This window comes from Perissodus microlepis, chromosome 10 (genome assembly GCF_051167445.1).
Source record: "Perissodus microlepis isolate ML-2025 ecotype Zambia chromosome 10, ASM5116744v1, whole genome shotgun sequence".
Classification (NCBI taxonomy): Eukaryota; Metazoa; Chordata; class Actinopteri; order Cichliformes; family Cichlidae; genus Perissodus; species Perissodus microlepis.
In genome coordinates, this window is record NC_140470.1 from 22,794,192 (window position 1) to 22,807,082 (window position 12,891).

Below are 12,891 nucleotides of genomic sequence, written 5' to 3' on the forward strand. Positions count from 1 at the left end.
CTGAGACAGGGCTGTCGTCAACTAAGAAATGTGTGTTTTCTCTTTGTTACCAGATTTTCAGCCAGGCAAACACCCCGTTGAAGCGTTGGTTGCTCAACTTTGCTGCCAAGAGAAAAGGTGCTGAAGTCAGCAGCGGGATCATTCGCAGTGACAGCGTCTGGGACAAAATCTTCTTCAGTAAGATTCAGGTAAACGGTGTTTCCAGCCCCTAAGCACTGCGCTACTATGGACAGACTCTACAGCTGTTCTTATAGCCATGCTACATCATATTATATATGCTACGCGTGATTGTGAAAAAATGAATTATGATCCATTTTGATATCAAAGTTACATTTATACATATGTTCCTGTGTGTTTTTAAAGAGAAAAAAAAACAGTTGCATAACTATCATAAACAAGTAGGTTAACAGGACAAGTAGCAGGGAAGGACTTTTACATCCAGACGTACTTCATTGTTGCGTTTAAGCCTCTTGGTATTTGTGCTAGTTATGCAACTTACCTTGAATGTCAGTCATTCCCCTTATTGTTACTACTTATTTTAACCATCCTTGATTAAAATCTCTTAAAATCTCAACTAATCTGCTTCTTCGGGACTGTGTTGGTGAGATTGTGTTTGCATTTTATTAGCCATGCACTCAGTCAAACAGTCTTTGTCCTACCAGGTCACTAGTGATTTAATCTCAGTTTATTGAGGTGTGCAAGTAACACTCCTGCAAATTTAAAAGTAAAAAGTTCAAAGTGGCACATGTGAGTAAGGCTAACTTTGCACAATGTCCCGACTTCTTGTCCTCGCATTGTTCGCACGTCATGTGTGAAGGTCAGAATGTGACAACATCCGGACTGGTGCCGTGAAGCTTTGTGGTTTATTTTTAAAACAGAAAATAATGATCCTTCTGTATTTACAATGTGTTTCTGCAGGCTAGCTTGGGAGGAAGGCTGAGGATGATTATAACAGGAGCAGCTCCTACCTCACCCACTGTCCTGGGATTTCTCAGAGCAGCTCTAGGATGTCAGGTCAGACCCATTAAGTGTGCCTTTATTTCTCTAACAAGCCCCTGTGATATGAGAGTAGGTCTAAACCCTTAACCCTAACCATAACTTTACAACTGTCAAGTTTTTTGCTGTCAGTAATTTTACAGATTTTGATTCACAAGCTAACATCTACATTTGCTTCAACATCACGTGTGTCTGCGTGCAGGTGTATGAGGCATATGGCCAGACAGAGTGCACAGCTGGCTGCACCTTCACCACACCTGGAGACTGGACCCAAGGTAGGCGACAGTGATTGTGCAAGCATGTAGAAGACAGATCACAAGACAGATGTATCCTTATCTGTCTTTGAAGCACTGAACCTGTTTACGTGACTCAGTTCAAAGGTTTTAAAGTGTTAAAAATGGGTTATGATTTTAAGGAATGACCAACAACCATAAACCTAAATAGATCCCTAATTACAAGTCTTTCACAACTACTTGGCACTGTTAAAAAGCTTAAAACTTTGTGAGTGAGCATGCAGTTTTGAGCTGATGTGATGGCATAGACCCTTAAGGAGTATCTGTTTTGCACCCAGGTGGAAAAAAAAGCATAGGCTGAGAGTGTGTGGCAGGCTGAGGAAGAAACGACTAAGGAGAGTACTGTTAAAAAAAAAAAACAAGTCTGGAATTGTGAGCAAGACAGGGAGGAAATAGCTGTTAGGTCATATTGCAATAGTTAACACTGCCAGTTTAGGTGATTTCCAACAACAACAAGCTCAAATAAAAGACCAATATCTGCTATAAAGACCCGTTTTTACCCTCCAGATTGGGTGTATTGTGGCTGTGTTATTTTCAACAGCCAGGCATTGCAGGTAATTTCCAAGTAACCTCTATGCATTCATATATGCGTGAAACTCTGTTCTGATTGGCTAAGTCAGTATAATGTGGATCTTTCTCTGAGAGAGAAATATATTTGCTGCACGCAGTTAAGAGACAGTTGAAGCGAAATAAAGTGCTGATTTTCATTTTAATTACTCATTTTCCTTTCCTAGTTCAAAAGTAATTGGATGTTTTTCATACATATAAAAAAAATATACACTGTTCCCTTTTAACAGTACAACACAAATGCAGAACAACAACAAGACTGTACAAACAACAAAAGTGACAAGTTAACAATAGAAAAAGAAGGCGGAAAAAAAGCACATGTGCATGAATGCATGAAGCCATGGGCAGGTGTTATGCAGGGGTGCGCGTCTGGATCGGTGGGTGGGTTTGCTAAAAAACATAAAGGGTAACACAAAAGTCAAAGAAAAAATTAAAGACTGTTATTATTTAAAATGATGTTAAAAACTACTAAAATAAATCTAAATTATACTAAATTTAAAATGTTATTACAGCTAAAGAACTGAACATGAAGCACAGAAAAATAGGCTGATATTATTATTATTATTACATTATGTTAAAGTAATCAACTCAAAACCTCCTTTTTGAAAAGTAAAAGCTTTCCCTGTGTTTATGGCCACATATTTTTTGAATTGATTGTATTGCATAAACGAAGGTCTGAAGCAAACAAATGTACTCTAAGCGTCAACCTATTGTGAGACAGTGTGAGATAGAGCTTCATAATACAGTCAAGCATCACCCCCTGCTGTTCACTTCTGATAATTCACAGATATCTGTAACGCTGTCCCAAATGATGACGACTAGCTTTCCTTTAGATTTAATTAGTCAGTAAAAATATCGTTAATTAAATGTCTGTGAAGGTTCTCAGTCATCCAGGTCATCGTAGTCAAAGGAGCTTGCAAAGAAAAGCGTTTTGGACAGAGAGGACAGATGGTTTGAAAGAGGAGTGAAAGAAGCCATCTATGTCCACTGTGAGCGACCATCTTTGAACAGAGGCGGGGGTTTACGACACCAACTCTCTGCCATCTATAATCCAGTTTTGAGATCCCTTCCCAGACGCCTTAACGCCCACTCACATCCTGGGCCATCTGACCTCAGGAATTCGCATGATAAGATGGGGCCAGGTTTCACAATGAACACACCCGAAACTCTGGCTGATTGGGACCCACACCCAGTTTCACACCTTGGCTCAGGCGATTAGAAGATCATCAGGGGGTCCTTTTGTCCCTCTGTGGGGGGATACTCCCACTAGGTTTATATCTGGGACTCTCCACCATTTGACCTTAGAACTGAAGAAGCTTCTCGGATGAGAGGTGAAACGTCTTCAAGTAAACTTAAAGAAGTCCAGACGCTTTTCTTTGCAAGCTCCTTTGACTACGATGACCTGGATGACTGAGAACCTTCACAGACATATTGCCGTACATTTTGGGAGGAACACCCTTCAACTGGTGCGGGAGTATGAAAGGGAATCAAGGAAACTAGCGGATTATAGGAACCATCTCCGTTTCAACCTAAGATGTAGACAAAGCAGAGTTGTTCCTAAGAGCCTGCGCCTTGGATCCACTGTCAGGGGATACAGAGCAGACTTGATTCTACAGAGAGCACAAAATCACCTTTTAAGTGAAAGGATAAGACAGGTCCATTTCACCATAGATGCCCTCCAGATCAAGATCAGCCAGACCCTGCAGGAACTGGAAATCCTTCTACCCTCTCCAATCTTAGAAGAGGTTTACAAGTTTGTGGACAAGGCTCAGCGGGCCCAACACTCTAAAGGAAAAGAAAGACAACGCAGGAAATTTCACACCTTGCTTTCAAAAACACACACTCCTCATCCTGAACCTACACAACCCAGAGAAGAAAACACACCTGAAGTCAGTCAGGAGAAATGGGTTAAGAACTTTTCAGACAGGATTCTCACTGAACCTGAAAAGAGAGTATTAGCCAAAGGACTCAATTTTGCCATTTCTCCACAACAGTTGCCCATAGTGGACCTCATCACAGCCACAGAATCTGCCATACGGATTAATAAATTATCACAGACAGAAGCAGAGCAAATCAGGATGAAAGTCTCAGCCACGCTCTCCAGTGCCAAAGTCCCTCCATCCAACCTCACAATACAGGAAAAGAAGGCCGTCGCTTCCCTGAGCAAAGACCACAACATCACTGTTTTACCAGCTGATAAGGGAAGATGCACCGTGGTCCTAAACACTACAGATCACCATACAAAGATCACTACTCTCCTCAGTGACAACAATACCTACGAAGCCTTAAAGCGAGACCCCACAAGCAGCTACAAAAAGAAAGTTATAGTTTGCCTTCAAGACTTTGAAAAGGACAAAATTATTGACCGCCTTACATATCACCGCCTTTACCCAGGGGATGCCATACCCTGCATCTACGGACTTCCTAAAATCCACAAGGAAGCTGTCCCACTCAGACCCATAGTCAGTAGCATAAACTCAGCCACTTATAACATTGCTAAACACCTTGCTACCATCCTTGCTCCTCTTGTGGGGAACACCCCACACCACATCAAGAACTCCACCGACTTCACCGACAAGGTCCAGAAACTTACCCTGGATCCAGATGAAACCATGGTGTCCTTTGATGTAGTCTCTCTCTTCACTTGCATACCCACCACGGAGGCCGTGGAGACTGTCAGAAAACGACTACAAGAAGACAGCTCCTTGGAGGACAGGACCAACTTCACACCCGATCAGATTTGCACACTGTTAGACCTCTGCCTCACCACTACATATTTCAAATACAACGAAGGCTTTTACAGACAAAAACATGGCTGTGCCATGGGCTCCCCCGTGTCACCTATTGTAGCCAACCTTTACATGGAGGAAGTGGAAAGGAAGGCTCTTGGCTCTTTCAAAGGAAGAGTACCCAGCCACTGGTACAGATATGTGGACGACACCTGGGTCAAAATCAAGACACAAGAAGTGGAATCCTTCACTGCGCACATTAACGCTGTGGATAAAAACATCAAGTTCACCAGGGAAGACACAAAGGACAACTGTTTGCCTTTCCTGGACTGCGCTGTGCACATTGAAGAGAACGGCAAACTCAACATCGAAGTTTACCGGAAGCCCACACACACGGACCAGTACCTCCTCTTTGACTCCCATCACCCTTTGGAACACAAACTTGGAGTAATTAGGACCCTACACCACCGGGCAGAACATGTTCCCTCTAAGCCTGAAGGAAAAAAGAAGGAACACACACATGTAAAGGAAGCACTCAAAACGTGCGGCTATCCTAAATGGGCGTTCTTAAAGTCAGCAAAGAGGCACAGAAAAGAAGACCAGACACCAACGAGGGAGGATAAGAAGGACAGACGCAACAACATTGTCATCCCCTATGTAGCCGGTGTATCAGAAAAACTTAGGAGAGTTTTCTCCAAGCATGACATCCCGGTGCATTTCAGACCCAGCAACACGCTCAGACAAAAACTGGTTCACCCGAAAGACAAAACGCCAAAACACAGACTTAACAATGTGGTGTATGCTGTACAGTGCAGCGAGGAATGCCCAGACCTCTACATTGGAGAGACCAAACAGCCACTTCACAAGCGCATGGCACAACACAGAAGAGCCACCTCCACAGGACAAGACTCAGCAGTCCATCTGCATCTTAAGGATAAAGGACACTCTTTCGAGGATGCCAATGTTCACATTTTGGACAGAGAGGACAGATGGTTTGAAAGAGGAGTGAAAGAAGCCATCTATGTCCACTGTGAGCGACCATCTTTGAACAGAGGCGGGGGTTTACGACACCAACTCTCTGCCATCTATAATCCAGTTTTGAGATCCCTTCCCAGACGCCTTAACGCCCACTCACATCCTGGGCCATCTGACCTCAGGAATTCGCATGATAAGGTGGGGCCAGGTTTCACAATGAACACACCCGAAACTCTGGCTGATTGGGACCCACACCCAGTTTCACACCTTGGCTCAGGCGATTAGAAGATCATCAGGGGGTCCTTTTGTCCCTCTGTGGGGGGATACTCCCACTAGGTTTATATCTGGGACTCTCCACCATTTGACCTTAGAACTGAAGAAGCTTCTCGGATGAGAGGTGAAACGTCTTCAAGTAAACTTAAAGAAGTCCAGACGCTTTTCTTTGCAAGCTCCTTTGACTATCGTTAATTAAACCACCTTTCCTCCTCACATAGAATTGATGCTCAGTGTTGAGCATTTTATCAATTTGTAGTCCTCTTTTTTGTTCAACAGTGGAAAGTGAGGAAAGAAATCGAGTTGTTGTGTTTCTAATGTTTCTTCTTGTACTGACCAACAGGCCACGTTGGGGCTCCGCTGCCATGCAACCTCATTAAACTGGTGGATGTACCTGAGAAGAACTACTTTGCCTCCAAGGGAGAGGGAGAGGTAAGCAAAGCGATTTCAACAGAAACACAAGATGCACTTAGAGAGCACGAACCTAACTTAAAAGCAGCATTTACTTTTAAGGAAATAGCATTGTATTGATATATTCACTTTCGCTTCTTTGTTCTTTTTAAACGTACTTTAAGACGTTTGTAGTGCAATAAAAATCACATAAGGGGGGGCGTGACAGAAGCTTACTTTGACTACACAACCATTATATAGTAGGTGATAATGGATAGTAGGTACTGATTTGTAAATAACTGAAGATAAACAGCATGAGCTTATTATTACTTATTATAAAATTATACTATAGTTTATTATAACTAACTAGGCAGCTCATTCACTTTCTCTTCACAATACTTTTTTTAAAGATAGAAAACACATTTTGGGGTCAGCTTGAAAGAAAGATAGATGTGAAATGTAAAGGTAAGGCCTAAGGTCCAATGACTTAATGTTTGGATGCAAATGCAATATAATCTAATATCTAGAATCCCCATGCACCAGCATCATTTCCTAAACTTTGTCAAAACAAACAAAAGCAGTAGAATTTTAAGAACTGTTTAATGATTTAATCAATTTTATAAAAGTTTGACCTTAACTGACCTTGAAGAAGTTGCCAGATGTCCAAAGAAACGTGATATTTGGAAACCCCATATTTTGCTTCCTATATGCCTATATGTTGTCAAAAAAAAAAAAACAATAGCAGTTAGAAACATAGCTTTAAATAGTTCTATTATCACTATTATCATTTTGGCTTGTAGATCAATCTACTGGCCTTGAAGGAGAGGTCAGAGGTCAAATGTGACATGATATTTTAAATATTTATATAGCACTTTCTATCTGTTGACAATACACACCACACTTATAAGAGTCATAGTTTTAAGTTATAAGGCTTTTTGTCCATTTTCAACCAATAAATTATTAATTTGACCTTCATGACCTTGGTGCATGTAAGGCACATTTCAGTGGCTTGTTAACAAGACGCCACTCTACACCTCTACAACGTTTTACGAGAATTCATTGAAAACTTGTTTATAGACAGAATGACACGTATGCATGCAAATGCAACCAAAAACGTAACCACTTTTGTGGTAGAAATAAGTAACATACGTGCATATGTAAGGATGTGTGTAGGTCTGCAGGTGTGTTTTCACTGTATGCCAGAGAGTAGTTTTTACAGCTTCGACATGAGCATTTTGAAATGTCAGGAAATGAGGGCAGATGTGAAGTGTGTTATAAAGATCGGAATTGAAAACTGATTACCAGCATACCAGCATATAGGGGTTGACACAGAGGACAAATACAGTAAAGGGAAAAAGAAAGTACACATTTCTAAAGTTTTACATATCTGCATATAACCTCGCCAGGTTCTGAAATTAGGTAACTGCACCTCAGATGGAGAACCACACATGACTTATTACACTGTTTACACTTAATTTTGGAATCTGATAAGAACCGGATATTTTTTTTATTATGTCCTGATATGTAAAATGTTAGAAAGATGTACTTTTTTTCATGTTTTCACTGTACATGTTTATAGGAAGGGTAACGTATACAATTTTCGGACTTTAAAAACAACTTTGCATGTGTTTGTAGAGGACATGTGCTTAACCTCTAACCCTGACCCTGTTTGACTTTTCTAATCTTTCAACCAGATTTGTGTAAAAGGACCAAACGTGTTTAAAGGCTACCTCAAAGACCCTGAGAGAACAGCGGAGACACTGGATGCCGATGGCTGGCTCCACACGGGAGATATCGGGAAATGGCTACCTGTACGTATACGCAGCTTACATTTGAGACTAGTCATAGATTTTGAAAAATCCCTTGTGTTTATATGAGAACAATCCATAATATTTTGTTTAAAATGATATTTCTCGTTTTCCGTAGAATGGCACGCTGAAGATCGTTGACAGGAAAAAGCACATTTTCAAGCTGGCGCAGGGTGAGTACATCTCCCCTGAGAAGATCGAGAACATCTACATTAGGAGCGAACCTGTGGCACAGCTTTATGTTCATGGAGATAGTCTGCAGGTAAGGACATTTAATCAGTTACAGGAAGTGCAATGTGAAGTAGAACTCCTGCTCAAATTTATGTGTTCCAAGGCCTGGTAGTCATCTTTGGCTCCTAAGAGCCTGCAAGTACATCTGGGCTATGTGTTACTTAGTGTTGATTTTCTATTTTGATCACTATCCAATACACCTTGTTATTTTTTTCTCAGTCCTGTTTGGTAGGAATAGTTGTTCCTGACCCTGAAACCATGCCTGAATGGGCCAAGAAGAAAGGTATCTTGGGCACCTACGAGGACCTATGTAAAAACACTGTAAGTGGCATATGGTTGTAACACTTATAGTTAATATTATTAAAACCTACTGGAAGTTATTTAGAAATGTAACAAAGCTCCCTCTCTCCTTTGTTTAACAGGAGTTAAAGAAGGGAATCCTTGAAGATTTGGTGCGTCTTGGAAAAGCCAGTGGCCTCCATTCTTTCGAGCAGGTAAGTAGGAACTTATCTGTTTGTAAGTGTATTTTATCTTGATACCTTAAGACATGTAAGATAACATTTTACAGTATCTCCATAAACAGTATGTGCCTGAAGTAACATCTTTTAGATTAGATTTTAATGTCTTTAAGTAATCTAATTATTCACAAATCCCTCCAAGCAATACCACAATATCTAAATTAATGAAATACTGCAGATACAGCTATGGTAATAAAAAATATATATGTTTTAAAATAATAATTAAAATATTAATGTTTTAAATCATTTCAAAGGAGATTAAGCCAAGTGAAACAAGAATGCTACTGGCATAAATTCTTGTGCTGTTTGATAAGTTATATGTTACATTTATATACTATCAGGGATTGGTCTTGTGATTCCTGTAAGAGTATTGCCTAACAATGCATTTGTGGCTATAAGATAAAGTAAACTTAAGAGCAGTATTTATCTCATTCACCATCTTGTGTTTTTTTTTCTTTTGTTTTATTCTTCTAAAGGTGAAGAACATCTACATTCACAATGAGATGTTCTCCATTCAAAATGGCCTGCTGACTCCGACGCTAAAGGCTAAAAGACCGGAGCTGAAGGAGTTTTTTAAGGCGAAGATTGATGAGCTCTACAACAGCATCTCTATGTGAAGGCTGGCGGACCTGAGTTTTCTTAAAGCAATCAAACAGCAACAACAGACGCTTTGTCCAGCGACCTGCAGTGGGACAAAGATGTGTCACCTGACGCTTAACGTGCTTTCGGAAAGCAAAGCAAAACTGGCCCAACGGTAGATGATTAAAAATGCCTAGATAAAAACAAATTAAAGAAATCAATAAAGCGAAATACAATGCACATTGTCATATGTATTTCCTTTTTATGTACGCATTCACTGTTTCATAATTAATTGAAAACATATTTTAAATCGACACTTAAAATTTTTAGTCCATAAAAAGGAACGTATTTCTTTTTTCGTGTGACATGAATTTCCATCACAAAACAAAAACAATTTCAGGGGTAGCCAGCAGAGGGCAGAATAGAGTTACCCATAATGAATGTAAAGAATGGTTACTGGGATTTTATAAGGGGGTGAAAGGAAACTTGTTCTTACTAGAAATTAAGACGCATCATAAATGCCAAAACTCTCCAATTATTTAGGGTGGAATGACTCAACCGTTTTAGGGGTGTGGCAATGTGTTGACTTTATTAGCTAGCATTAGCTGTAGGGATACTGCTACTTACTGTGAATTAAGTTCAATTAATCAACTGTCAGTTTGTTAGGGGACAGGTTAAAAAGCTGAGGGAGAACGTCTTGGCACAATTCACGTGATGTCCTGATAGCTGATTTCTGTATGCTTACAGTAAACAATGATTTAAAGGAGGACAACAAGCTAATGCTAACAGATTCCCACATGGTAGGTAGAGCAAACTGTCTTATTAGTACATCACTAATACAAATATCAACTGATTAAATTCAAAACCAATGTCTCAGTCAGTTTGACTCACGCCTATTTAATGTTAATGTCAGATGGAAAATCATGTCACCGAAAAACTTTCCATTAAGTTATTTTAGAGTTTACTTTTTAACATTGGCTTCTCACATGATTCACACTGTCAGTGAATACAAAAAAAGGTAATAATGTCCACGAAATGGTGTGTATTGTACGATGTATTTTTGTTTTCTTTGTTTTAATTGAGGCATTTAAAATCATCCATACATTGCTACCTGCTATTGACCCAAAAACAAATACACCCACTCCCCAGCATCAGAAACTCAGCATCATCATTCCCACTTCCTCAGCTCTTCTTTCCTCTTTAAATCTACCAGCCAAACAAAACTCATCTGTTTTACAAGAGTAACACAGTCATACGACAGCAAGTGTGATGTTTTAGTGTATAGTGTAGCTCCAGGAGATGTCAAAATGTACATTAATGCTGACACCTTGTAGAATTGTAATGGATTTCATCCCCAGTGGAAAAAGTTAGATTTTTTCTTTGAATAAAAAACGGCGCTAGTAAGGCGGCTGATACACCACCCCGAACAGATACAAGAATTAAAGTTGGGTATAACCCAAATATGGTGCAATTAGATGAAATTACACCCTTCTGTTTGAAGGCAGATTTACAATAATAAGGTTAAGAGAGAGAGCAGCTGCCTTTCAAATCATCGCTGTCCACACTGTCCCATGTAAAGCATCTCAGTGTCTGAGCCACACCCAAATTACACTTTGTGTCATGTATCCGCGCACTCATTCATTATGTCAGTTCAACATGGCTGCAGTCAGAGGTTTAGCATGCATGCTCCTTGTTTATGTAAGGGCCGGCGATCTGTAACGGTCATCGAGGTTCAGACTTCTTTTTCACTCATCTTTGCACAAAGAGAATGTCAGGTAAAAGAAAACAAAATATCTAATGCAACACCAGGCCTCGGGGCAATGCATGCAATTTGCCCTGTAATGCTGGGACCATTGGCATTTAACGAGAAAAAAGACAAGCATTTCTTTGTGGTCATTAGGAGCCGGTTGTATCTAGCTGCTGACCGCCACAGCTGCAGGTACAGGGCTGTTTCACTTAGAAGAGCCAATGATGAATTCCGCTAGAACAAACATCAACTTTTAAACAAACGATACCATGTTTTTTAAAAAGGTTTACATGTAGAAGTAATGTATTCGCTTTTTAAGTTGATTACCGTCCCAAAGCATAAACAATGCGGATGTACATAAATGAAGACAGCTAGATGTAAGCATATTTATTGAATCAATGGTTTGAATGAATTTTTTTCTCTCTTATTGCGTGTAGTGAGATGAACTGTACTTATTTATTTATCTATTCTGCTGTAAAAATGGAATAAGCACCATATCCTTGTAATGATCGAGTGCAGCAATCGGGATGAGGGAGGTTGGGGATTAGGACAGGGGCAGTGAAATAAAAAATGTTCTGGAATGATTTTCAACTAGTGTCTTGGTCCTTTTTTAATGATGTTGAATGCAATTTTTTATGTCAGGATGGTAACATGAAAAAAGACTTTGAACTATCCTCCAGATTAGCAGTGATGAGAGGAACTCATAAAGGACAGTACCAACCACAGTATCAAAATACTCCATTAAGTAAAGGAATAGGAGTATTTTAAGCTTAATGCACTTCACAAATCTATTTACACTCATATCAAAATATTATTTTATTTTCTAAAAGGTAAGTAATATTGTTTTTAGATGCAAGAAAGACTGTGTTCCTCTGGCCCTTTGTCACACAATCAATCTTAACATGTGATGAGAACGGCTCTTAAAGAACAGTTGAAAGGAAAGCTGGGAGAGAGAGCAGGGGAAAAATGCATCAACCCAATGAGCTAAACTAGCACCCGGAATAGTGGTCAAAATGGTTAAAATATCTTGCCAAAGTTCAAACTCAACATCACAATGAGGATGAAAGGTCATTTAAATTACTTTGAACACGGCATGGTTATTGGTGCCAGGTCCAAGAATGTCAGAAACTGTTCCCTTACTGGGGTTTTCCCATAGAACTGTCTCTAGGGTCTACAGAGTCTGGCCTGAAAAACAGAAAATATCCTGTGAGCAGCAGTTATCTGGGCAAAATGACTTGTTGATGCCAGAGGTCAGAAGAGAATGGCGAAATTGCTTTGAGCTGATAGAAAGGCAACAGCAACTCAAATAACCACTCACTACAACCAAGGTATGCAGAAGATCATCTCTGAATGTGCAACACACCAAACCTTGATCCAAATTGCTACAATAGCAGAGGACCACAACTGTTGTCACTCTTATCAGCTAAGAACAGAAAACAGAGGCTAAGATTTGCACAGGCTCACCAAAACTTGAACAACAGTAGATGCATGCATGCATCCTGCCTCTGCTGGTGTAATATTAGGGGCATTTTCTAAGCACATGTGAGCTCCTTAGTACTATAATTTAAATGCCACAGCATACAGCAGAATTGCTGACAATGTCTATCCCTTTATGACCAGTGTACCGGTCTTCTGGTGGCTCTTTGCAGCAACACGCTACAGTATGTCACAAACCTTTAATCACCTCATGTTTCTTACTGTACTCAAATACTTTCCAGCACCTTGCTGAATCTATGCCACCAAGAATTAAGGCAATTCTTAAGGCAAAAGAAGAAGCTTAGGGGG

General features: G+C 40.0%; 1 protein-coding gene across 1 annotated transcript in view; it reads left to right on the top strand.

The window, feature by feature from the left end:
• acsl6 (acyl-CoA synthetase long chain family member 6) overlaps positions 1-11,697 on the top strand; it is a 39,425-nt gene extending 27,728 nt beyond the window's left edge. The window contains exons 13-21 of the mRNA XM_084940708.1: positions 54-188; positions 919-1,014; positions 1,199-1,271; positions 6,177-6,265; positions 7,918-8,034; positions 8,150-8,293; positions 8,482-8,583; positions 8,685-8,756; positions 9,257-11,697. Of these exons, the coding sequence (XP_084796834.1) occupies positions 54-188; positions 919-1,014; positions 1,199-1,271; positions 6,177-6,265; positions 7,918-8,034; positions 8,150-8,293; positions 8,482-8,583; positions 8,685-8,756; positions 9,257-9,397 (969 nt within the window). The 3' untranslated portion in view covers positions 9,398-11,697. The remainder of the gene's footprint in view (positions 1-53; positions 189-918; positions 1,015-1,198; positions 1,272-6,176; positions 6,266-7,917; positions 8,035-8,149; positions 8,294-8,481; positions 8,584-8,684; positions 8,757-9,256) is intronic.
• Positions 11,698-12,891: the final 1,194 nt, after the last annotated feature.